The sequence below is a fragment of the Oncorhynchus tshawytscha genome, linkage group LG02 (assembly GCF_018296145.1).
Source record: "Oncorhynchus tshawytscha isolate Ot180627B linkage group LG02, Otsh_v2.0, whole genome shotgun sequence".
Lineage (NCBI taxonomy): Eukaryota > Metazoa > Chordata > Actinopteri > Salmoniformes > Salmonidae > Oncorhynchus > Oncorhynchus tshawytscha.
The window spans coordinates 70,618,691-70,641,916 of NC_056430.1; the positions used below are offsets into that span (position 1 = coordinate 70,618,691).

Sequence of the window (23,226 nt, forward strand, 5' to 3'; positions counted from 1 at the left end):
TTCAATTCTCGGGCCGACTCTTTTCTCTGTATATATCAATGATGTTGCTCTTGCTGCGGGCGATTCCCTGATCCACCTCTACGCAGACGACACCATTCTATATACTTTCGGCCCGTCATTGGACACTGTGCTATCTAACCTCCAAACAAGCTTCAATGCCATACAACACTCCTTCCGTGGCCTCCAACTGCTCTTAAACGCTAGTAAAACCAAATGCATGCTTTTCAACCGATCGCTGCCTGCACCCGCATGCCCGACTAGCATCACCACCCTGGATGGTTCCGACCTTGAATATGTGGACATCTATAAGTACCTAGGTGTCTGGCTAGACTGCAAACTCTCCTTCCAGACTCATATCAAACATCTCCAATCGAAAATCAAATCAAGAGTCGGCTTTCTATTCCGCAACAAAGCCTCCTTCACTCACGCCGCCAAGCTTACCCTAGTAAAACTGACTATCCTTCCGATCCTCGACTTCGGCCATGTCATCTACAAAATGGCTTCCAACACTCTACTCAGCAAACTGGATGCAGTCTATCACAGTGCCATCCGTTTTGTCACTAAAGCACCTTATACCACCCACCACTGCGACCTGTATGCTCTAGTCGGCTGGCCCTCGTTACATATTCGTCGCCAGACCCACTGGCTCCAGGTCATCTACAAGTCCATGCTAGGTAAAGCTCCGCCTTATCTCAGTTCACTGGTCACGATGGCAACACCCATCCGTAGCACGCGCTCCAGCAGGTGTATCTCACTGATCATCCCTAAAGCCAAAACCTCATTTGGCCGCCTTTCGTTCCAGTACTCTGCTGCCTGTGACTGGAACGAATTGCAAAAATCGCTGAAGTTGGAGACTTTTATCTCCCTCACCAACTTCAAACATCAGCTATCTGAGCAGCTAACCAATCGCTGCTGCTGTACATAGTCTATTGGTAAATAGCCCACCCATTTTCACCTACCTCATCCCCATACTGTTTTTATTTATTTACTTGCTCTTTTGCACACCAATCTCTACCTGTACATGACCATCTGATATTTATCACTCCAGTGTTAATCTGCAAAACTGTAATTATTCGCCTACCTCCTCATGCCTTTTGCCCACATTGTATATAGACACCCCTTTTTTTTCTCTACTGTGTTATTGACTTGTTAATTCCATGTGTAACTCTGTGTTGTCTGCTCACACTGCTATGCTTTCTTGGCCAGGTCGCAGTTGCAAATGAGAACTTGTTCTCAACTGGCCTACCTGGTTAAATAAAGGTGAAATAAAAATAAAAAACCTAGTTCTGCCTGTACCTCTGCAGCCATTTTGAAGGAACTCAATACACATGATAGTTTAAAAAGTTTATTTTATCAAAAGAACGGTCCACTGCTCAAACTCCCCCAACAGCAGCTAAAACAATGAGGGAGAAAGCTATTATTTTCAGAAATTTGTGCTCATAATATATTAACATAAGAATTAAACATTCTTAAGAATTAAGCAGAGGGACTGAGTACCTTCAGTACGCCCCATCATTGAAGGTTTCCATGCGCCATGTTTTATTCTTAGCATGGTCGTCATGGGCCATCGTCGTAAAATGACTGGTCACAGTTTGTGCGTGAGCTATGAGAGCGTTATTAGATAAGTATTGCATTTTCCACAGATTACAGTCAAACCATAATGTAAAATGGTGGTATGAAAGCCCACATTAAGTCTTCAAAATGGCTTCCCATTCCCCATTCTCTAATGCGCTCAGATGAAAGGGTTGGTGACAATGAGGCAAGACTGGTCATGAACCGGGCCTATATGCTCACCGGAGGGTTGTAGAGATGGAGAAGGGCAAGAGCCGGCACAGCATGAGCAAACAGCAGCTTCACCACACAGTTCCACCCACCTAGGACAATCACAAATATTAGTTAACCCTCATAGCAAGGAGTCCCTCAGAACTCAAGTCAATCACTCAGGTGAACCTACTTTTTAGTCTTTGTGTCATAGTTGCAGGATTTGAAACTTGGAGTTGGAGTGACATTCCCTGTAGTTATTTCACAGTGCAAGTGGAGTTTCTGGAAGAAAATAAAAGTACATTCTTTAAGGTCCATTGCTGTAGGCCTATAGTATTAAAGAAGCAAACCATCATGATTAGTTGTTTGGAGATTCACACGAGTCAGACCTGATTGTCCAGGCCCTGGAAGATGAAAGCTCCGACAGTGAACCTCAAAGCATTGTTGGTTGTGTGTGACAGGAACTTTGACTGGACAGTATTCTTGCCATCCACCATGCATCTAGTGAAGAGAAGGTCGTGTACTTAACACTCCAATTTGGGACAAGGTTCACTCGCTGGTTCTTATGCTCGCCTTGTAAACTAGGGACTGAGTTACAAAAGACACTAGGGCTGTTTACACAGGCAGACCGTTCTGATTTCTCTCTTGGTTGAGGTTTAACACTTGGCATCCCATATATTGCATTACCACCCCCAACTGAATTATAGGCCCATGACACTGATACAAAATGGGAACCAAAAATACACTGAATATTACCCTACTTTAACCTCATCTGATCCTTCCCCAGGCCAATGGGCTGAGAGGACAGGACACTACCATGCTACACACGCTGTGCTTGTCCTCTGTACCTTACTGAAGCATACATGTCAGTCATTGGCCTATCCCTCTGTGCTGTCAGACATCCCAGTCACAGGAATCCTCAGAATTGCTCACCCTTGACCCATTCTCTACTTTCCTCCCTCAGCACTACTCTGACTAGCCACCGGACACTTCTGATCCCCAGCAACATGTGCACCCTACAGTCGACCACTTTATCCAACGAAACTACACAACCCTCTATCCCATGCCCTTCTACACATCCACATTTTGGAATCTCCCTCCTACACATTGTGACATGACCATAAATGTTGCAGCTGAAACAGAGCAGTGGATTCACCACAAAAGCTCCAACAGGATAACTGATACATCCTAACATGATCTTGTCAGGTAAAGACTGACTCAAATCAAAAGGGCTGACAGTGACACACCGTGTTGCCAGCGGGTCTGCGTCGCACCAAACTTCGCCACCCCAGAAATCACTCCCTTCAAATGGTGCGCAAAGCAAGACTATACTAGTTAACTGCTCCCTCTGAGCTAAACAAACAAGTCCAGTCCACCGACTCAAAAGCACACCCTCTTTTCCACCCCTGGATCAGCCAAAAGACCTGGTTCCATCCTCTTCAAAAATCTCAGTCCCACTGGACCAAAATGCATCATCATAACCATGTCCAGCATCACAAACCTTTACCCCTTCAATTTCACCTCCATAACTCAAACTGGCATCTGGCCCACTTTCAACTTGACAGTCTTCCTCGACCTACCCCTTTCCCTGTTATTGCTAGTCAAATTCAAACCCAACCTCTTTCCCTCCAATCCTCTTCCCTTAACCAATTACCGGACTCTTGAAAATAATCCATTTTCCCAAACCAAAATTTCTTTAGCCTTGGGAGACATGCTAAGCTCTGTACTCCCACATCAAATGTCAATTTGACCAATCAGATAAGTTTAGACTTGATGTGATTGGTCTTTCAAGCAATTAGTGGACAAAATAGAATTAGGCTGCCTGTGTAAAACTGCCCAGCTGTGGAATCTAGCCAATTAACAAGCAAGAAATTAACTACCATGAACAAAACAAAACCAGGCCAAGATAAATTGTAGTTCTGTAACAAAGTAGTTTTACCCATAGTTGTCGACCACAGTGTATTTGAGAGTGGAGTTGGGGCTAGCAGTCACATAACAGTTGTTAATATACACCCGCCGATGCAAAGAAATAGTGGGAACTTTGGCCTCAAAGTACATTGGTTGTCCAATGATATAGGTTGTATTTCCAGTGAGCTTGTTCCATGATTCTGAAGAGAAAGGATAGAGTTAAGGTTCTTTAATAGAAAACAATACTGCAAGTGCATTCAGATTTAGGTGACATCTGTCAAGTCAACTCACCATCATAAGATGTGAGGGTGACGCCAACCTTGGATCTAAGGGCCTTGAAGACTTTTCCCGCCAAACGAGGATGAAAGCCAAACTTGTAAGAGTGGTGGATCCTGTAGAAAATGGCCATTAGTGCAGTCAGACACTCAAATAGTATCCAGACTAGCATACTACCTAGTATGGAGCCATGTATAGGATATGCTAATGTGGACATTGGAACGTAGCCACCAAATGTGAAATCATGATGAAGTGGTGGTTCACCGATTGTAGCGGCATTCGATGTGAACAGAGAATGGCAACTCCCTCACAATACCGCCTATGGCCTCTGGCTCGTACTTCAGCACGTTGGAGTAGGAAATATAGTCAGCGGTACACTGGAATAGGAGAAACAACTCTAAAAACCACCAATACATCTGAACATACTCAATCATTACAGCCATGGAAATATAATCCCTTCAGACCATTGCAATTTGACTGGATCACTCAGGGCATACATTTGATGTCTGAGTGACAGGGGATTGTATTTCTGATGGCATTGGTAGCCAACCTTTCTATGGAAGCTACAGCTTTTGATGTTGTAGAGCATGTAGTAGTGTTCCGCGGTGGATTGGTTGACTTTGCATTTGTGGAGTTTGAGGTACTTGCAGGCGTCGGGGTTGGTGAAGGCGTCCTTTCTGATTCTCACATAAATCCTGTCGAGGTGGCACAGGACCTCAACCTTCTTAGAGTGAACTGGAGGAGTGGTGGGTGGAGAGGCGGTGGGCAGCAGGATGTGCTTGACTGAGAGTGGCAGCGGCCTGAACTTCCCTTCAGGCTTGAAGACATTCGCTTGGTCCTCAGAAGCACGAATAGGGATGTATTCTGGTAGCTTCAGATAGTCTGGTTTATGAGAATGCTCCAACATGGGAGTGGCCACAATTTGAGATCTGACCTTGGGTTCAGAGTTGTCATCAAACCTCAACATCTCGTCCCACACAAACTCAGTGTCATTCCCATCATCAACAGCTAAAGGGAAGCCCTTACCTGGCAAACCATAAGCAGAGTAGTAACTCATGAGCAAAAGCATCAATTTCACCACCATCTTGCCATTCACCACCAAATCTCTCTCAATAATCCAGAGCAGTAAAAAGGTGTATGAGAGAACCACCATTTGCTTGTGTGTTTTATATACTAGCTACAGCACCCAAGTAATTGCAACACCTGGTGATGACTTTAATCAGTAGCAGAATCAACCAATCAGCAGTCACCAAGGCCCAGTTTTTCAAAAGTTATATGATCACAGTTTCATTTTAAAGCAGATATAAATCGCCTTCTGACGGGGAATAGACGTTTATTATGTTCAACAGGGAGGGGCAATTGAAAGTAAGATTAAGCCCACCTGCTTTTATACTATAGTTGGACTATAAGTTGTTAAATGTTTCTTCTGAAATAAATATTTTAAAATAAATATAGTTTTACTACATGAAAACAAGAGCTCAGTTCAGAGTTTACCTTAAAATTAGGGACAGACGCAAATTAATCACATTAAATTAATAATCTTCAGAAATGATTTTGTCAAAGCAGAAAAATAACAAAGCAACAAAATAACTAGGGCTTTACAATGATGGTGGACTCTTGGAGAAATGTTGGTATTAAGTAGGGTTAAAATCTTCCAAAGAAGTCAGAGGGTGTGCAGTCACATGTCAAAATTAGTCATTTTGGCACTTTAGCAAGGCATTATTCATATTAAAAATCTGTTTATTGAATAATCCATGTGGTCTATATTTAAGGGCACTTCAATTAATATAACAGGCTTTTAAAATGCAATATCGGTGCACAATTTTGACCTTTCTTAAAATATCAAAGAGAAGCAAAAGGCACTCATTTTGTGGATCGACCCAACTGTTGGTAGCAGTAAATCACCAATCTTGGTTTTATACCTTTTCAAACAATACACTCCAGGTGGCAGTATGCACCCTTTCAGTTTGTTGACCAACTCAAAGAAGTAGTAGAATAAGAAAATGGGCTACTTCAAAATGGAGATGAGATGGCCTCAATGTTGCTGCCCATGCTCTCACAGACACCATAATGGGACAGATACAATGTTGCGTCAGAGAGGAAGCCCAGTGGCTGGAAGTGGGAAAGTATGGAGCGAGATGGAACTGGGCCGACATTTGGCTGATTTTCTCATTGAAGAAAAGCCTGATCTCAGTACAGTCTTCTGTTCCCAAAACTATGATCAGTTACGAACAGAGTACACTACGTTTTGTAGATGTGACCCTTTGCCAAAGTTTTAAAAATGGCATTGTTTACATTGAATTGAGTTATCGCACACTTCACAGAGAAGGCGTTCCCTTCTTCTTCTTCAAAATGGAGATGAGATGGCCTCAATGTTGCTGCCCATACTCTCACAGACACCATAATGGGACAGATACAATGTTGCGTCACAGAGAGAACAAGGAGCGAGATGTTTCACCATAAAATCTTAACTTCCAGGTTAGAGTACCGCTACTTGAAAGCGGCAGCTCTACCCTTTAGCTCAGTGTGGCTGTTGCCTGTAATCCATCGCTTCTGGTTGGTGTATGTACGTACAGTCACTGTTGGAACGAAGTCATCGATGCACTTATTGATGAAGCCGGTGACTGATGTGGTGTACTCCTCAATGCCATCGGAAGAACCACGGAACATATTCCACAGTCTGTGCTAGCAAAACAGTCCTGTAGCTTAGCATCTGCTTCATCTGACCACAGATTATTATGATGGTCAGATTTGCCAAATGGGGGGCGAGGGAGTGCTTTGTACGTGTTTCTGTGTGTGGAGTAAAAGTGGTCTAGAGTTCTTTTCCCTCTGGTTGCACATTTAACATGTTGATAGAAATGAGGTAAAACGGATTTAAGTTTCCCTGCATTAAAGTCCCCGGCCACTAGGAGCGCCACTTCTGGATGAGCATTTTCCTGTTTGCTTATGGTGGTATACAGCTCATTGAGTGCGGTCTTAGTGCCAACATCGATCTGTAGTGGTATATAGACAGCTATGAAAAATACAGATGAAAACTCTCTAGGTAGATAGTGTGGTCTACAGCTTATCATGAGATACTCTTCTATTCATGCCGTCGTTCAGCCACGACTCGGTGAAACATAAGATATCCCAGTTATTAAATGTCCAGATGCTAGGATATACGTGCTTTTAGCTCATCCAATTTATTTTCCAGTACTACGGATGGCAAGGGCAGATTAGCCATCCTCACAAGGCACCCCTCTCTCTTTCCGCAATATCTTTGCCGTCTCTTCCTCATGCGAATGATGGGGATGAGGGCCTGTTTGCGTGTCTGGAGTATATCCCTCTGGTCCGACTCATTAAAGAGAAATTCTTCACCCAGTTCAAGGTGAGTAATCGCTGTTCTGGTTTCTAGAAGCTCTTTTCGGTCATAAGAGACGGTAGCAGCAACATTATGTACAAAATAAGTTACGAAAAATGCGTGAGAAAAAAAAATTGCATGTTTGGTTAAGAGCCCATGAAACGGCAGCCATCCTCTCCAGCACCAATTACAGGATCAATCATTCAATTAGCAGGGTAGAAGCATGCATAATAATCAATGGAGGCTCATTGTCACACCTGTGACAAGTTGAACCATTCTCCCTTACAAGTCAAAGTCTTCAGAGTTTACTGCCAAAATATATTTTTAAATTATATTACATAGGATTTTATCCTACCAATGTACACAATCTACTCCACATTTCCAAAGTGAACGAACAATTATAGAACATTTTCCACATTTTGGGAGGGATTACTCCATTTAAAAGCACACTCATGTATCTCCCCTTTTGTGCATATTCAAATGCTTTACCGGTCAACGGATAATATATGTATATAAAAATAATGTTGACACTAGGATATAAAAGCATGCTGATGTCATTGACATTGAGATAACGAGTCAGATCTGCCTCTGTGTGCCATTGTATTTGACATTTTTGTGGTGGCAGCATCATGTTATGTGTATGCTTGCCACCGGCAGGGGCTGGGGAGTTTGTCAGGATCAAAAGAAATATGAAAGGAGCAAAACCCAGGTAAAAAGTTAGAGGAATACACATCTCAGTCTTCTGAAACCCCTGGGATAGAGTTGTATCTTTCAGTGGGGCAATTACACAATTTTCTATGCAAAAGACACACCAGAATAGCTTTCCAAGAGGTGTTGAGTGTTCCAGCCTCAGTCCTGACTTACATTTCAGAGACACGGTATGAATATTGCTGTCCATCAATTAATTACAACTCAATTTACTGAGCTTGAGCAATTTTGACAAAACAATGGATAAATGTTGCCCTAAGACAGCTTTTCCCAAACTCGGTCCTGGGGACCCCAAGGGGTGCACATTTTGGATTTTGTCTCAGCATTATACAGCTGATTCAAAAAATCTATTTAATCATCAAGCTTTGATTATTTGAAGCAGCTGTTTAGGTAGCACTAGGGCAAAAACCAAAACGTGCACCCCTAGTTTGGTAAACGCTGCCCTAGGAGTTGTTTAAAGTTGGTAGAATCTTATTCAAAACAATTCATAGCTGTAATGGCTGCCAAATGTGCTTGGGGTGTTTAAAAAAAATACATGTATAATTATTTGGAAAATGTTCTGTAATTCACTTTGAAAATGTGGAGTAGGTTGTGTAGATAGCAAAATGTAAATCCTTGTCTTATTCTACTCCACAGAGACAATGTTAAGGATGCAAGATACCGTTCTTTGGGTGTTTGTGCTGGCAGTTAGTCTACTGTATCCCATCCCCAGAGAGGACAGAACAGGACAGGTTCAGGAGCAGGATGATCACATAATGGGCATGCAGGAGCGTGAAGATTGGCTGCTGAGGGAGAGGGCAAAGCTGGAACAGGAAGTGTCACCACTGGTAACCCAAGAGGAAGGGCCCATCGACCAAAACCCTTACAACTTGAAGTAAAACAGGTCTATCAAATCAACCAGAACCATTATAAAAAGGGCTTGGAAGAGACTCTTATCGAACAGAAACATTCTGAAGAGAACAAAGAGAAGAAAGATGAAGAGAAAGAGGAGGGATCTCACATTGACCATAAGCTTTCACAAGTACACCAAGATGTACCTAAGAAAGAGCAAAACCTCTCACCAGAGGACAAGGAACAGTCTACCATTGACCTCAGGCTATCATTAACCCTTTCACAAGGAAACGACCAAGAGCAGCATGCTTCGGACACAGAGGCATTTCACAATGACAAGAAGCTGTACCACTTGGACAAGGACATGACGAATGTCAATCAACAGTGGCCACAAGAGGTCCAGACTGGTAGTTGCAATAGTGACCAACAGACATCACCAGAGCGTCAGGAAGAGTCTCAGGTCGACCAGCAGCAATCTAAAACAGACCAGGAAGCAGAGCAGGAGGTGCCACCCATCTTCAGTACATCATCAGAGGGGAACCAGCAAGAGTATCTCACAGACCAGCCGTCTAACACACATCAGGAAGTAAAAGTACCACCTAACCTCAGAAAGTCAGACGACCAGCAACATCTCAGAGAACAATATAACACAAACCAGGAAGAGACACCGATTCTCAGCGAATCATCAAAGGATGACCAGCAGTAGGAGCATGTCAATAATATCATAGACTCGGAGAGCGACTACACCTGGTACCTATGGAACACATACTCCCTCATCTCTTTTGTTCATTTCTCCATTACATTCTTCAGAAGACGTTTACAGAAGAACCACCATCCAGGAGAGATAATTCAGGAGGATATGGAAGACATCTCTGTCGACAAAAACCTCTCGGCTGAAGTTCCGCTACCGGACTGTGATACACTCAACCGTTTTTATGACAAATGTGTCAAAGTCTCACCCAATGAGAGCTGGAGGGTGACTGGATTAATTATATTTATTATAGTCAACAGCGCTTTATCAATTATACCAGAGATGCTATTAAAGGTTTTGCAGAACAGACTGAAGCAACCAGCCTGATGGCTTGGCAGAATAGAATTGCATTAGATATGTTATTGGCTGAAAAGGGAGGAGTATGCGTGATTTTCGGGACCATGTTTGTGTTTACATCCCAAATAACACAGCTCCGGACGAATCAGTGACCGAAGCCTCAGCTGGTTTGACCACCCTGGCTCACGGTTTGGCAGAAAACTCTGGGGTGGATACTTATGACTAATTGGTTTGATAGTACGTTCGGAAAATGGAAAAATATTATGATCACTGTATTATGGGCTACATTCACCTGTGTGACTGTTTTAGTTTGATGGGGCTGTTGTCTAATTCCCTGTGTACGAGGCCTTATTTCCAGGACTCTGGAGAAATCGATGACAATAGATGGTGAGGTACCAGGGGATTCCAGGTTCTTACCCGTGGAGTGCTGAATGCATGTCTACAGAACAAGTAGATGAATCTGGATCCTTCATTTGCGGGGAACTTGTGTTTGATATTTAGGGAGGTTAGGTTGTATCTTGTTTCAATATTAAACTTGTTTTATGAAGATTGTAACGAAAATCCTGATAAGAGTTATGATTCTGATGTAGGCCTAAGAAACAGTCAGTGCGAATGCAAGTAGTGGGTTATGTTTAGGTGATGTTTTGATGACAAATATTTCTAATTAAAATCAAAATAGGTTTTTTAATTTGACAATACAATTACATGTTTGGATGTATAATATTTAATCAAAGGGTGGATATGTTGAGGGAATTTTTGTCAATGATGACTAATTATGTTTACATTTCAATCAGGACTGACTAATCAGAATACTATGTTACGGTATATGTATGAATTTTCTTTTTAATCCTAGTACTGAATGTGTGTAAATATGAATTAGAACAATGACTGTCTGTACCATGGTAGAAATTAATTAACTCATAGCCAGACTGGCTAGAAGGCTTATCTACACAAGCTGACCTTGGCTCGGTCATATATTATCTTAATAGGGAGACACATGTGAGAACCATACAGCCATTGTACTAGAGCGGAGATGACACAGGCTGGTACTAAAACTAATGACATTTTCAGTTTATAACCTGTGTTAAAATTTGTACTGGGAGTACTAGTGAATAAAAGCTGCTGGTTGACTTTAAGACTGGGCTCTGTCCATTTTATACAAATAAGGGTCAAACAAATCCTTATGAATTGACAGAGTGTTTGATTTTAATTGGGCATTAAAACAGGAATTTAATTCCTATAACACTGGTCTCCGATGAGCCTACAGGTGAAGAAGCTGGATGTTAAGGTCCCGGGCTGGTATAGTTACTCATGGTCTGCAGTTGTGAGGCCAGTTAGACAATGCCCAGTTCTCAAATGTGCAGCAGTTTATGGTAGTAAAATTAACAAAATTCTGCACACTCCCTCAATTTAGACATCTGTGGTCTTGTGACTACTACTTCAAATAAAACATCCCCAATATGTATGTCTTAAAGTAATCAACTTTAATATTTCAACCTAGTTCTGCCTGTACCTCTGCAGCCATTTTGAAGGAACTCAATACACATGATAGTTTAAAAAGTTTATTTTATCAAAAGAACGGTCCACTGCTCAAACTCCCCCAACAGCAGCTAAAACAATGAGGGAGAAAGCTATTATTTTCAGAAATTTGTGCTCATAATATATTAACATAAGAATTAAACATTCTTAAGAATTAAGCAGAGGGACTGAGTACCTTCAGTACGCCCCATCATTGAAGGTTTCCATGCTCCATGTTTTATTCTTAGCATGGTCGTCATGGGCCATCGTCGTAAAATGACTGGTCACAGTTTGTGCGTGAGCTATGAGAGCGTTATTAGATAAGTATTGCATTTTCCACAGATTACAGTCAAACCATAATGTAAAATGGTGGTATGAAAGCCCACATTAAGTCTTCAAAATGGCTTCCCATTCCCCATTCTCTAATGCGCTCAGATGAAAGGGTTGGTGACAATGAGGCAAGACTGGTCATGAACCGGGCCTATATGCTCACCGGAGGGTTGTAGAGAAGGAGAAGGGCAAGAGCCGGCACAGCATGAGCAAACAGCAGCTTCACCACACAGTTCCACCCACCTAGGACAATCACAAATATTAGTTAACCCTCATAGCAAGGAGTCCCTCAGAACTCAAGTCAATCACTCAGGTGAACCTACTTTTTAGTCTTTGTGTCATAGTTGCAGGATTTGAAACTTGGAGTTGGAGTGACATTCCCTGTAGTTATTTCACAGTGCAAGTGGAGTTTCTGGAAGAAAATACATGTACGTACTTTAAGGTGCATTACTGTAGGCCTATAGTATTAAAGAAGCAAACCATCATGATTAGTTGTTTGGAGATTCACACGAGTCAGACCTGATTGTCCAGGCCCTGGAAGATGAAAGCTCCGACAGTGAACCTCAAAGCATTGTTGGTTGTGTGTGACAGGAACTTTGACTGGACAGTATTCTTGCCATCCACCATGCATCTAGTGAAGAGAAGGTCGTGTACTTAACACTCCAATTTGGGACAAGGTTCACTCGCTGGTTCTTATGCTCGCCTTGTAAACTAGGGACTGAGTTACAAAAGACACTAGGGCTGTTTACACAGGCAGACCGTTCTGATTTCTCTCTTGGTTGAGGTTTAACACTTGGCATCCCATATATTGCATTACCACCCCCAACTGAATTATAGGCCCATGACACTGATACAAAATGGGAACCAAAAATACACTGAATATTACCCTACTTTAACCTCATCTGATCCTTCCCCAGGCCAATGGGCTGAGAGGACAGGACACTACCATGCTACACACGCTGTGCTTGTCCTCTGTACCTTACTGAAGCATACATGTCAGTCATTGGCCTATCCCTCTGTGCTGTCAGACATCCCAGTCACAGGAATCCTCAGAATTGCTCACCCTTGACCCATTCTGTACTACCCTCCCTCAGCACTTCTCTGACTAGCCACCGGACACTTCTGATCCCCAGCAACATGTGCACCCTACAGTCGACCACTTTATCCAACGAAACTACACAACCCTCTATCCCATGCCCTTCTACACATCCACATTTTGGAATCTCCCTCCTACACATTGTGACATGACCATAAATGTTGCAGCTGAAACAGAGCAGTGGATTCACCACAAAAGCTCCAACAGGATAACTGATACATCCTAACATGATCTTGTCAGGTAAAGACTGACTCAAATCAAAAGGGCTGACAGTGACACTGTCGCCACTGGGTCTGCGTCGCACCAAACTTGACAGGAATCTTCAACTTCCATTGCGCCACCCCAGAAATCACTCCCTTCAAATGGTGCGCAAAGCAAGACTATACTAGTTAACTGCTCCCTCTGAGCTAAACAAACAAGTCCAGTCCACCGACTCAAAAGCACACCCTCTTTTCCACCCCTGGATCAGCCAAAAGACCTGGTTCCATCCTCTTCAAAAATCTCAGTCCCACTGGACCAAAATGCATCATCATCATAACCATGTCCAGCATCACAAACCTTTACCCCTTCAATTTCACCTCCATAACTCAAACTGGCATCTGGCCCACTTTCAACTTGACAGTCTTCCTCGACCTACCCCTTTCCCTGTTATTGCTAGAGTCAAATTCAAACCCAACCTCTTTCCCTCCAATCCTCTTCCCTTAACCAATTACCGGACTCTTGAAAATAATCCATTTTCCCAAACCAAAATTTCTTTAGCCTTGGGAGACATGCTAAGCTCTGTACTCCCACATCAAATGTCAATTTGACCAATCAGATACGTTTAAAGACTTGATGTGATTGGTCTTTCAAGCAATTAGTGGACAAAATAGAATTAGGCTGCCTGTGTAAAACTGCCCAGCTGTGGAATCTAGCCAATTAACAAGCAATAAATTAACTACCATGAACAAAACAAAACCAGGCCAAGATAAATTGTAGTTCTGTAACAAAGTAGTTTTACCCATAGTTGTCGACCACAGTGTATTTGAGAGTGGAGTTGGGGCTAGCAGTCACATAACAGTTGTTAATATACACCCGCCGATGCAAAGAAATAGTGGGAACTTTGGCCTCAAAGTACATTGGTTGTCCAATGATATAGGTTGTATTTCCAGTGAGCTTGTTCCATGATTCTGAAGAGAAAGGATAGAGTTAAGGTTCTTTAATAGAAAACAATACTGCAAGTGCATTCAGATTTAGGTGACATCTGTCAAGTCAACTCACCATCATAAGATGTGAGGGTGACGCCAACCTTGGATCTAAGGGCCTTGAAGACTTTTCCCGCCAAACGAGGATGAAAGCCAAACTTGTAAGAGTGGTGGATCCTGTAGAAAATGGCCATTAGTGCAGTCAGACACTCAAATAGTATCCAGACTAGCATACTACCTAGTATGGAGCCATGTATAGGATATGCTAATGTGGACATTGGAACGTAGCCACCAAATGTGAAATCATGATGAAGTGGTGGTTCACCGATTGTAGCGGCATTCGATGTGAACAGAGAATGGCAACTCCCTCACAATACCGCCTATGGCCTCTGGCTCGTACTTCAGCACGTTGGAGTAGGAAATATAGTCAGCGGTACACTGGAATAGGAGAAACAACTCTAAAAACCACCAATACATCTGAACATACTCAATCATTACAGCCATGGAAATATAATCCCTTCAGACCATTGCAATTTGACTGGATCACTCAGGGCATACATTTGATGTCTGAGTGACAGGGGATTGTATTTCTGATGGCATTGGTAGCCAACCTTTCTATGGAAGCTACAGCTTTTGATGTTGTAGAGCATGTAGTAGTGTTCCGCGGTGGATTGGTTGACTTTGCATTTGTGGAGTTTGAGGTACTTGCAGGCGTCGGGGTTGGTGAAGGCGTCCTTTCTGATTCTCACATAAATCCTGTCGAGGTGGCACAGGACCTCAACCTTCTTAGAGTGAACTGGAGGAGTGGTGGGTGGAGAGGCGGTGGGCAGCAGGATGTGCTTGACTGAGAGTGGCAGCGGCCTGAACTTCCCTTCAGGCTTGAAGACATTCGCTTGGTCCTCAGAAGCACGAATAGGGATGTATTCTGGTAGCTTCAGATAGTCTGGTTTATGAGAATGCTCCAACATGGGAGTGGCCACGATTTGGGAACGAGATCTGACCTTGGGTTCAGAGTTGTCATCAAACCTCAACATCTCGTCCCACACAAACTCAGTGTCATTCCCATCATCAACAGCTAAAGGGAAGCCCTTACCTGGCAAACCATAAGCAGAGTAGTAACTCATGAGCAAAAGCATCAATTTCACCACCATCTTGCCATTCACCACCAAATCTCTCTCAATAATCCAGAGCAGTAAAAAGGTGTATGAGAGAACCACCATTTGCTTGTGTGTTTTATATACTAGCTACAGCACCCAAGTAATTGCAACACCTGGTGATGACTTTAATCAGTAGCAGAATCAACCAATCAGCAGTCACCAGGGCCCAGTTTTTCAAAAGTTATATGATCACAGTTTCATTTTAAAGCAGATATAAATCGCCTTCTGACGGGGAATGAACGTTTATTATGTTCAACAGGGAGGGGCAATTGAAAGTAAGATTCACAATAAAAGGTTTAATTGTTGAAACCTTTCTAGCCTGTCTATCTATGGGTAACAGGGTTGACGTTACATTTGACCCACTGACATTTTCACCACAAAATGGGCCAAAAGAGTAGAACCAGCCCACCTGCTTTAATACTATAGTTTGACTATAAGTTGTTAAATATTTCTTCTGAAATACTTTTTTTTAAATAAATTGTTTCACCACATGAAAACGAGAGCTCAGTTCAGAGTTGACCTTAAAATTAGGGACAGACGCAAATTAATCACATTAAACTAATAATCTTCAGAAATGATTTTGTCAAAGCAGAAAAATAACAAAGCAATAAAATAACTAGGGCTTTACAATGATGGTGGACTCTTGGGGAAATGTTGGTATTAAGTAGGGTTAAAATCTTCCATAGAAGTCAGAGGGTGTGCAGTCACATGTCAAAATTAGTCATTTTGGCACTTTAGCAAGGCATTATTCATATTAAAAATCTGCTTATTGAATAATCCATGTGGTATATATTTAAGGGCACTTCAATTAATATAACAGGCTTTTAAAATGCAATATCGGTGCACAATTTTGACCCTACTTAAAATATCAAAGAGAAGCAAAAGGCACTCATTTTGTGGATCGACCCAACTGTTGGTAGCAGTAAATCACCAACCTTGGTTTTATACCTTTTCAAATAATACACTTCAGGTGGCAGTATGCACCCTTTCAGTTTGTTGACCAACTCAAAGAAGTAGTAGAATAAGAAAATGGGCTACTTCAAAATGGAGATGAGATGGCCTCAATGTTGCTGCCCGTGCTCTCACAGACACCATAATGGGACAGATACAATGTTGCGTCACAGAGAGAACAAGGAGCGAGATGTTTCACCATGAAATCTTAACTTCCAGGTTAGAGTACCGCTACTCGAAAGCGGCAGCTCTACCCTTTAGCTCAGTGTGGCTGTTGCCTGTAATCCATCGCTTCTGATTGGTGTATGTACGTACGGTCACTGTGGGGACTACGTCATCGATTCACTTATTGATGAAGCCGGTGACTGATGTGGTGTACTCCTCAATGTCATCGGAAGAATCCCGGAACATATTCCAGTCTGTGCTAGCAAAACAGTCCTGTAGCTTAGCATCTGCTTCATCTGACCACTTTTTTTTTGACCGAGTCACTGGTGCTTCCTGCTTTAATTTAGAATGATTGTCAGATTTGCCAAATGGGGGGCGAGGGAGTGCTTTGTACGTGTTTCTGTGTGTGGAGTAAAGGTGGTCTAGAGTTCTTTTCCCTCTGGTTGCACGTTTAACATGTTGAGAGAAATGAGGTAAAACGGATTTAATTTTCCCTACATTAAAGTCCCCGGCCACTAGGAGCGCCACTTATGGATGAGCGTATTTCCTTTAACCTGTCACACTCTCCCCGACAAAATAAATGTCCCAACATTACCAACATTGTCTTCTTCAACAGTCTGTATGCACTGGACCTTGAAAATCCTCTTCTGTACGGTAGTACTTGAGCAGAGGTCAAGGGCCACAGTTCAAATATAACTAACAAGTTATATTCACAGTCCATATATGTTGACCAGCTGTATAACATAAGCAGTCTTTTCTCATACTATTGATCAACATTCCATACATTTTAATGATCTATATGAATAGTCTGCAAATTGTCTCTTGTGACAGTCTGGGAAATCAGTCAGTAGTCCATGGTCAAACATGTCAACTCTGTAGCCTCATGTTTGCTGAAGCCCATACATGTAAAGTGGCTGAAAGTAACATTGCTGTAGTGATGGCAGCCATGGAACCAGTCCTGGTGCAGAGTAGACAGGGAACAACTGTGGCTGGATACTGTAGCAGGAAGGGATACCAAGCTGATCATAGGTGATGGAGGTCTTGGAGGGTGTCTCTCTCTTTGTGGCAGCTGGTAGGCTGGTTCCTCAGGTTCAGCAGCATCAGTTAATGAAGGAAAGGCCCTTGGTGGATGATCATCAGGCAAATTTTCATCAGGCAAGTTCATCTCCTCAGCAGTGTTAGAGTTGCGTCAATTCGAATCTGGTATCAGGATAAATATGACAATGAGTCACCGATTGTATACTATGTATTTTTTATTAGCTAAGCAATAAGTGATAAATGCAATTTTCGTATATACGGGCTCTCTGTCCCACCACGCAGGGCAAACAGAGAACTGACAGGATGTATGTAAACAGTATTCTTTATACTGTGATAGACATAGTTCCAACCCGTCTGTTGGCCTATCACAGTAGAGGCTGGGTGTGGTTTAAACTTGCTCAGCCTATTGCAGGCGCTCAGGCGGGTCCCCGCCTCTTGGGGCTTCTGTTGATGTAACTGTTGCTGTGAAAAACATCCATGCGCTCATGCTCGATACCGTTATCTCGCACCTGGCTCCTGTTATCTAACAAAAGACCGCTTGTTCTGCAACCCCACGCTCTGAATGCGCCCCCCCCAACTCATTGCACAGGTTCTGTCTTCTGTATTTTTCCATCATGGGGCGGCAGGGTAGGACAGCGTTGGACTAGTAACCGGAAGGTTGCAAGTTCAAACCCCCGAGCTGACAAGGTACAATTCTGTTGTTCTGCCCCTGAACAGGCAGTTATCAGGCCCATGGCCCTGAAACTGTTAACAATGTTTCAAGTCAGCTATGTTGCATACATACATTGACACAAGCCAACAGCAGATAATGTTCAATCATATATATGGTAATGGGATATAGTGCATAACCTCATAGCAGGCAGGTCTTTAACTGTTGTTGTCTCCTCCAGCTGCTTTTCAACAAGAGGCTGTGCTGGTAGCGTATCAGGGACTGGCACTGCAACTGTCTGTTTCACTGTTGGGGGCATGTGTTCCCACTCTCTCGCTGGTTCAGCATTCCTCTCCTCAGGTACTGTAGGAGATGTGGGAACCTGTAGCGGCTCATAATGAAGGTCATATTCATCCCCGCTGTCTTCATCAGAATCTAGAGGCTGTGATGCAGGCTGATGTCTCCTCGTTTTCTGACTTTTGTCCACTTTGGTCCTTTCTGGTTGTGTCTCAAAGGTAAGTGGTCACAGGACATGAGCAGGTTTCTGTGCAGGACCCTGGAGCGTCCCCTACCCTTTTCTGGTCTCAATTCATAAATCGGCAGGTCTGAACCCATTTGTCTCACTACTGTGTGAATTGTATCTTCCCAATAGTTAAGGAGTTTGCCTGGTCCTCCTCTTGGTGTCAGGTTTTTAATCAGAACTCGCTCGCCAGGCTGTAGCACTGAACTCCTAACTTTAGTGTCATAGTATTTCTTACTTCTTTCAGTGGCTTTCTGAGCATTTTCATTTGCAATGGCGTATGCTTCTTCCATCCCTCTTTTCCAGTTCTCCACGTAGTCTCGCTGGTTACTGGAACCTGCCTCTGTGCACAATCCAAACAGCATATCAACTGGAAGCCTGGGTGATCTCCCAAACAGAAGATAAAATGGTGAATAGCCAGTCACTTTGCAACGGGTGCAGTTATAGGCATAAACCAGTTTGTTCAGAGACTCCTTCCAATTAGACTTTTGTGTCTCAATTAGTGTCTTTAACATTTGCAACAATGTTCTGTTCATGCGTTCCACTTGACCGTTTCCCATCGGGTGATAGGGTGTTGTTCTGGACCCCGCCATGCCACTGAGTTTCTTTAATAACTGATGGAACAACTGATTTTCAAATTCTCCCCCTTGGTCATGGTGGATGCGAGACGGGAACCCAAACTTCAGGGCAAAGTCATTGAAGATGAGATTTGCAGCAGTTTTACCTGACTTTGATGTGGTGGCGTAGGCTTGAGTGAAACGTGTAAAATGATCAACAATTACGAGGATGTACTCAAATCCCCCTTTGCATCTGTCGAGATGAAGGAAGTCTTTTCATACCAGTTCAAATGGCTGTGTTGTCACAATGTTTGTCAGAGGAGCTCTTGTTTCATGGGCTGGCTTTTTCTGCTTGACACAGCTACAAGTTTTAGTAAACATAGTGCTCAATGTAAGATTGCATATATGGCCAGAAGAAGCGGTCACGTACTAGTGATACAGTGCGGTCAGTACCTTGGTGTCCCATGTTATTGTGCAACTCTTCCATCACTTTACCTTTGTACTGCTCTGGTAGAACTAACTGCTTGCGGGCTGTAGTGATTCTGTACAGAATGCAATCACTGTCTATTGTCAATTTGTCCCATTCTCTGAATAGGCATTTTGTCTTTGGACTGGATTCCTTTTGCTCTTTAACTGGCGGTTTGGAACCAGACAGTTTGAAATTGAGCACAGGACAGATGACAGGATCAGATTCTTGTGCTTCTCTTATCCCATCTTTTGGGATCGATCTGGTTGTTGCAGGGGTTGTCTCACCTTCAGCTGATACTGACATAGATGCAGCTGAAAGTGACCAAGGTACAAGAGCCTCTTTCTGTACCTCAACTGCTTGAGTCGTGGCGGCAATGGTGTCTGGTGGAAGCTCCTCAGAACATTCTCTCATCAGTGACTCTACATCCAGTGGCATCCTTGACAAAGCAACTGCATCACCGTTCTTTCTGCCTGGCCTGTACTTTATTGTAAAGTGGAAATCAGCCAAGTCTGCAACCCACCTGGAAGTGGTTGCGTTCAGTTTTGCAGTAGACAGAATGTAGCTGAACGGGTTGTTATCGCTGTATACAGTGAATTTGCACATTTCTGGGACTTTTTGTTAGCTACGTTTAACACTCGTCCCTCAGCGGTAACCCTTTCCCGTTTAAAGGGGCTTCCCTTGATGGTCCCTATCTGGCCTCCTAACTGAGGGTGGGGCATAGGCACAAGGCTGTGACTGAAACATAGGCTGCTGTAATGTCTCCTTAATCTGAGCAATCTCTGCACTGAGACCTTTTAAAGAAGCTACACCTGTCTTACGTTCAGCTAACTCTGTTAACAGTTCTGCGGGGATCTTAGCTTTGGCTTCCTTCACAGGACACTTTGCAGATGGCGTATCTTCTAACTGGACTACACTTATAGTTGTAGCAGGCTGTGGGGCATTAAACCGCTTTTTGTTTCATCATTCTATCTCATTAGCACAAGCAATGTTAAGCTTCTCTAGCAAAACCTCATCTGATGTTTCGCTATCTAGCAGGAGAGGCTGCATGTCTATCCTGATACTGTCACTCTGGAGACCTATAAGGACTGTGTGTAAACACATGCGCTGGACTAGAGCAGGGTCATACTTAACCCCTGATTCTGACTCCTGGGATGCAAACAGTACTTTCTGCCTCAAATCTAAGACGCGCATAAGGAAGCTTTGAGGGGTCTCCTTGCTATACTGTGCTTCTGGAGCTAGCTGTTTGTAAAGCTCTGTTGCACTCTTCTCTTGGAAGTGGGAACGCAGGATACATCTAAGTGTGGGAAGAGTTAGCTGGGGTTTACCTTCCAAGTAGCTGCGTAGCTGTGAGCCTGGAGAAATAGCCCTGACTACTGCGTCTACTATTTCTACCTCAAGTTAAGTCCATTCTCGATCTGATGGGCAAGGATGGAAAAAAAATCTGTTTTTCTTTCTGGCCCGGTTCACCTATCTGACCAGAAATGTTAAACTCTGTGTGCCAGTATGAGCTGGGCTGTGCATTGGGTGAGAGCGGCATGCTCCCCTGAAGATTGGCATGGGGTTGGGGCTGATCTATGCCACTGATCATCTCTGTCATTTTGTCTTTAAGTAGCAACAATTCCGACATTCCGCCATCTTCTAACTCTGCAACTTCCTCTCTTTCAAGGAACATCATAATGTGATTCATCAATGATATGGGGTTTTGTCTTGAATATCTCTTCTCTGTTCGCCTGATATGTCAAGGAAATCACATATCTCTAGTAACTTGTCTTTAGTCGGGTGTGCAATTCTCCTACTACCTCTTCCTGTAGTTCTTCCAAGGCGGTTGTCATGTTGACAGAACAGGAGGAACTTTTACTGTGCAGGAGTTGTCTCTGAATTAGATGGTCTCTGATGGTCGATCAATGGCCTCAGTTGACACGTACTTAACCACCAACTTCCAGCTCCCCTCGAACAGCAACACTTTCCTCACTGCAGCCTGCCCGAGTTGTTATGTGGGGATTTAGCTGGCTCGGAATTCAGCGACCAGGATGTGGAAACTGAACATCTGAGCAGCAATCTCAGCGGAGCCTTCAAAAATGTTACTCCCCTGAAAAGGGGGAGAAATAATCATGAGAGTGATAGGGTGATTTGCCAAATGGGGGGTGAGGGAGTGCTTTGTACGTGTTTCTGTGTGTGGAGTAAAGGTGGTCTAGAGTTCTTTTCCCTCTGGTTGTACATTTAACATGTTGATAGAAATGAGGTAAAACAGATTTAAGTTTCCCTGCATTAAAGTCTCCGGCCACTAGGAGCGCCACTTCTGGATGAGCGTTTTCCTGTTTGCTTATGGTGGTATACAGCTCATTGAGTGCAGTCTTAGTGCCAACATCGATCTGTAGTGGTATATAGACAGCTATGAAAAATACAGATAAAAACTCTCTAGGTAGATAGTGTGGTCTACAGCTTATCATGAGATACTCTTCTATTCATGCCTGTCGTTCAGCCACGACTCGGTGAAACATAAGATATCCCAGTTATTAAATGTCCCGATGCTAGGATATACGTGCTTTTAGCTCATCCAATTTATTTTCCAGTACTACGGATGGCAAGGGCAGATTAGCCATCCTCACAAGGCACCCCTATCTCTTTCCGCAATATCTTTACCTTCTCTTCCTCGTGCGAATGATGGGGATGAGGGCCTGTTTGCGTGTCTGGAGTAAATCGCTTTCGTCCGACTCATTAAAGAGAATTTCTTCACCCAGTTCAAGGTGAGTAATCGCTGTTCTGATTTCCAGAAGCTCTTTTCGGTCATAAGAGACGGTAGCAGCAACATTATGTACAAAATAAGTTACGAAAAATGCGAGAGAAAAAAATAGCATGGTTGGTTAAGAGCCCATGAAACAGCAGCCATCCTCTCCAGCACCAATTACAGGATCAATCATTCAATTAGCAGGGTAGAAGCATGCATAATAATCAATGGAGGCTCATTGTCACACCTGTGACAAGTTGAACCATTCTCCCTTACAAGTCAAAGTCTACAGATTTTACTGCCGAAAAATGTTTAAAATTATATTACATAGGATTTTATCCTACCAATGTACACAATCTACTCCACATTTCCAAAGTGAATGAACAATTATAGAAAATGTTTGAAAATTTTGGGAGGGATTACTCCATTTAAAAGCACACTCATTATTTATGTATCTCCCCTTTTGTGCATATTCAAATACTTTACCGCCAACGGATAATATATGTACAGTAATTGATGAAGCGCTGTTGATTATAATATATATAATTGATCCAGTCCACATTCTTATTGAGAGTGGACCACCAGAAAATACTCTAATCCTGCTAAGATCTGATTTCTTGCTTTGAACTCGTCTGGCACCCCCCCTAGAACACCAATGCTATCAATGTAAACTCTATTGTCAAAAGATCCTAACGGAGCACTCCTTCTCTCTCTTCTACCAGCTGGAAGCTGTTCTAGGGGGGTGCCAGACAAGTTCAAAGCAAGAAATCAGATCTTAGCAGGATTAGAGTCCAGTATTTTCTGGTGGTGAATCACCACAGATGTCATATATCCCTGTCCACTTTCTACTATTTAAATAGAAATCTTCTAATGGTCAAATAAAGCCAAAATGGATGCTAAACATATCATATCTCTTTTCTGTGCTAATGAAATCTCTCCTTCGGGAATCCACTGTATTTTATCTGACAATAACATGGGTTAACCTTCAAATC

The 23,226-nt window shown here is 43.0% G+C and overlaps 2 protein-coding genes across 2 annotated transcripts; both read right to left on the reverse strand.

Annotated features, from left to right (window-relative positions):
• Positions 1–1,331: 1,331 nt before the first annotated feature.
• Positions 1,332–5,093, reverse strand: LOC112222212 (zona pellucida sperm-binding protein 3-like). Its single transcript, XM_042303867.1, has 9 exons — positions 4,496–5,093; positions 4,210–4,322; positions 3,961–4,061; positions 3,701–3,869; positions 2,151–2,262; positions 1,955–2,043; positions 1,795–1,874; positions 1,498–1,603; positions 1,332–1,393 (listed from the first exon to the last, which is right to left on the reverse strand). Exons 1-8 carry the CDS (start codon positions 5,027–5,029, stop codon positions 1,500–1,502), a joined length of 1,302 nt encoding a protein of 433 aa, XP_042159801.1. The 5' UTR covers positions 5,030–5,093; the 3' UTR covers positions 1,332–1,393; positions 1,498–1,499.
• A 6,327-nt stretch (positions 5,094–11,420) lies between these two features.
• Positions 11,421–15,221, reverse strand: LOC121840444 (zona pellucida sperm-binding protein 3-like). The gene is made up of 9 exons (XM_042303862.1): positions 14,612–15,221; positions 14,326–14,438; positions 14,077–14,177; positions 13,817–13,985; positions 12,240–12,351; positions 12,044–12,132; positions 11,884–11,963; positions 11,587–11,692; positions 11,421–11,482 (listed from the first exon to the last, which is right to left on the reverse strand). The coding sequence occupies exons 1-8, from the start codon at positions 15,218–15,220 to the stop codon at positions 11,589–11,591; spliced, it is 1,377 nt and encodes a 458-aa protein (XP_042159796.1). The 5' UTR covers position 15,221; the 3' UTR covers positions 11,421–11,482; positions 11,587–11,588.
• Positions 15,222–23,226: the final 8,005 nt, after the last annotated feature.

Bases quoted from the DNA above. Each gene is read 5' to 3' on its own strand.
- LOC112222212 (XM_042303867.1), bottom strand. From the start codon at position 5,029: ATGGTGGTGAAATTGATGCTTTTGCTCATGAGTTACTACTCTGCTTAT. The intron at 2,044-2,150 runs GTCTGACTCGTG...ATTTTCTTCCAG, and splicing joins TCCAGGGCCTGGACAATCAG to AAACTCCACTTGCACTGTGA. The intron at 1,875-1,954 runs GTAGGTTCACCT...TGATTGTCCTAG, and splicing joins TATGACACAAAGACTAAAAA to GTGGGTGGAACTGTGTGGTG.
- LOC121840444 (XM_042303862.1), bottom strand. From the start codon at position 15,220: ATGGTGGTTCTCTCATACACCTTTTTACTGCTCTGGATTATTGAGAGA. The intron at 13,986-14,076 runs GTGAGTTGACTT...CTTTCTCTTCAG, and splicing joins CACCCTCACATCTTATGATG to AATCATGGAACAAGCTCACT. The intron at 11,964-12,043 runs GTAGGTTCACCT...TGATTGTCCTAG, and splicing joins TATGACACAAAGACTAAAAA to GTGGGTGGAACTGTGTGGTG.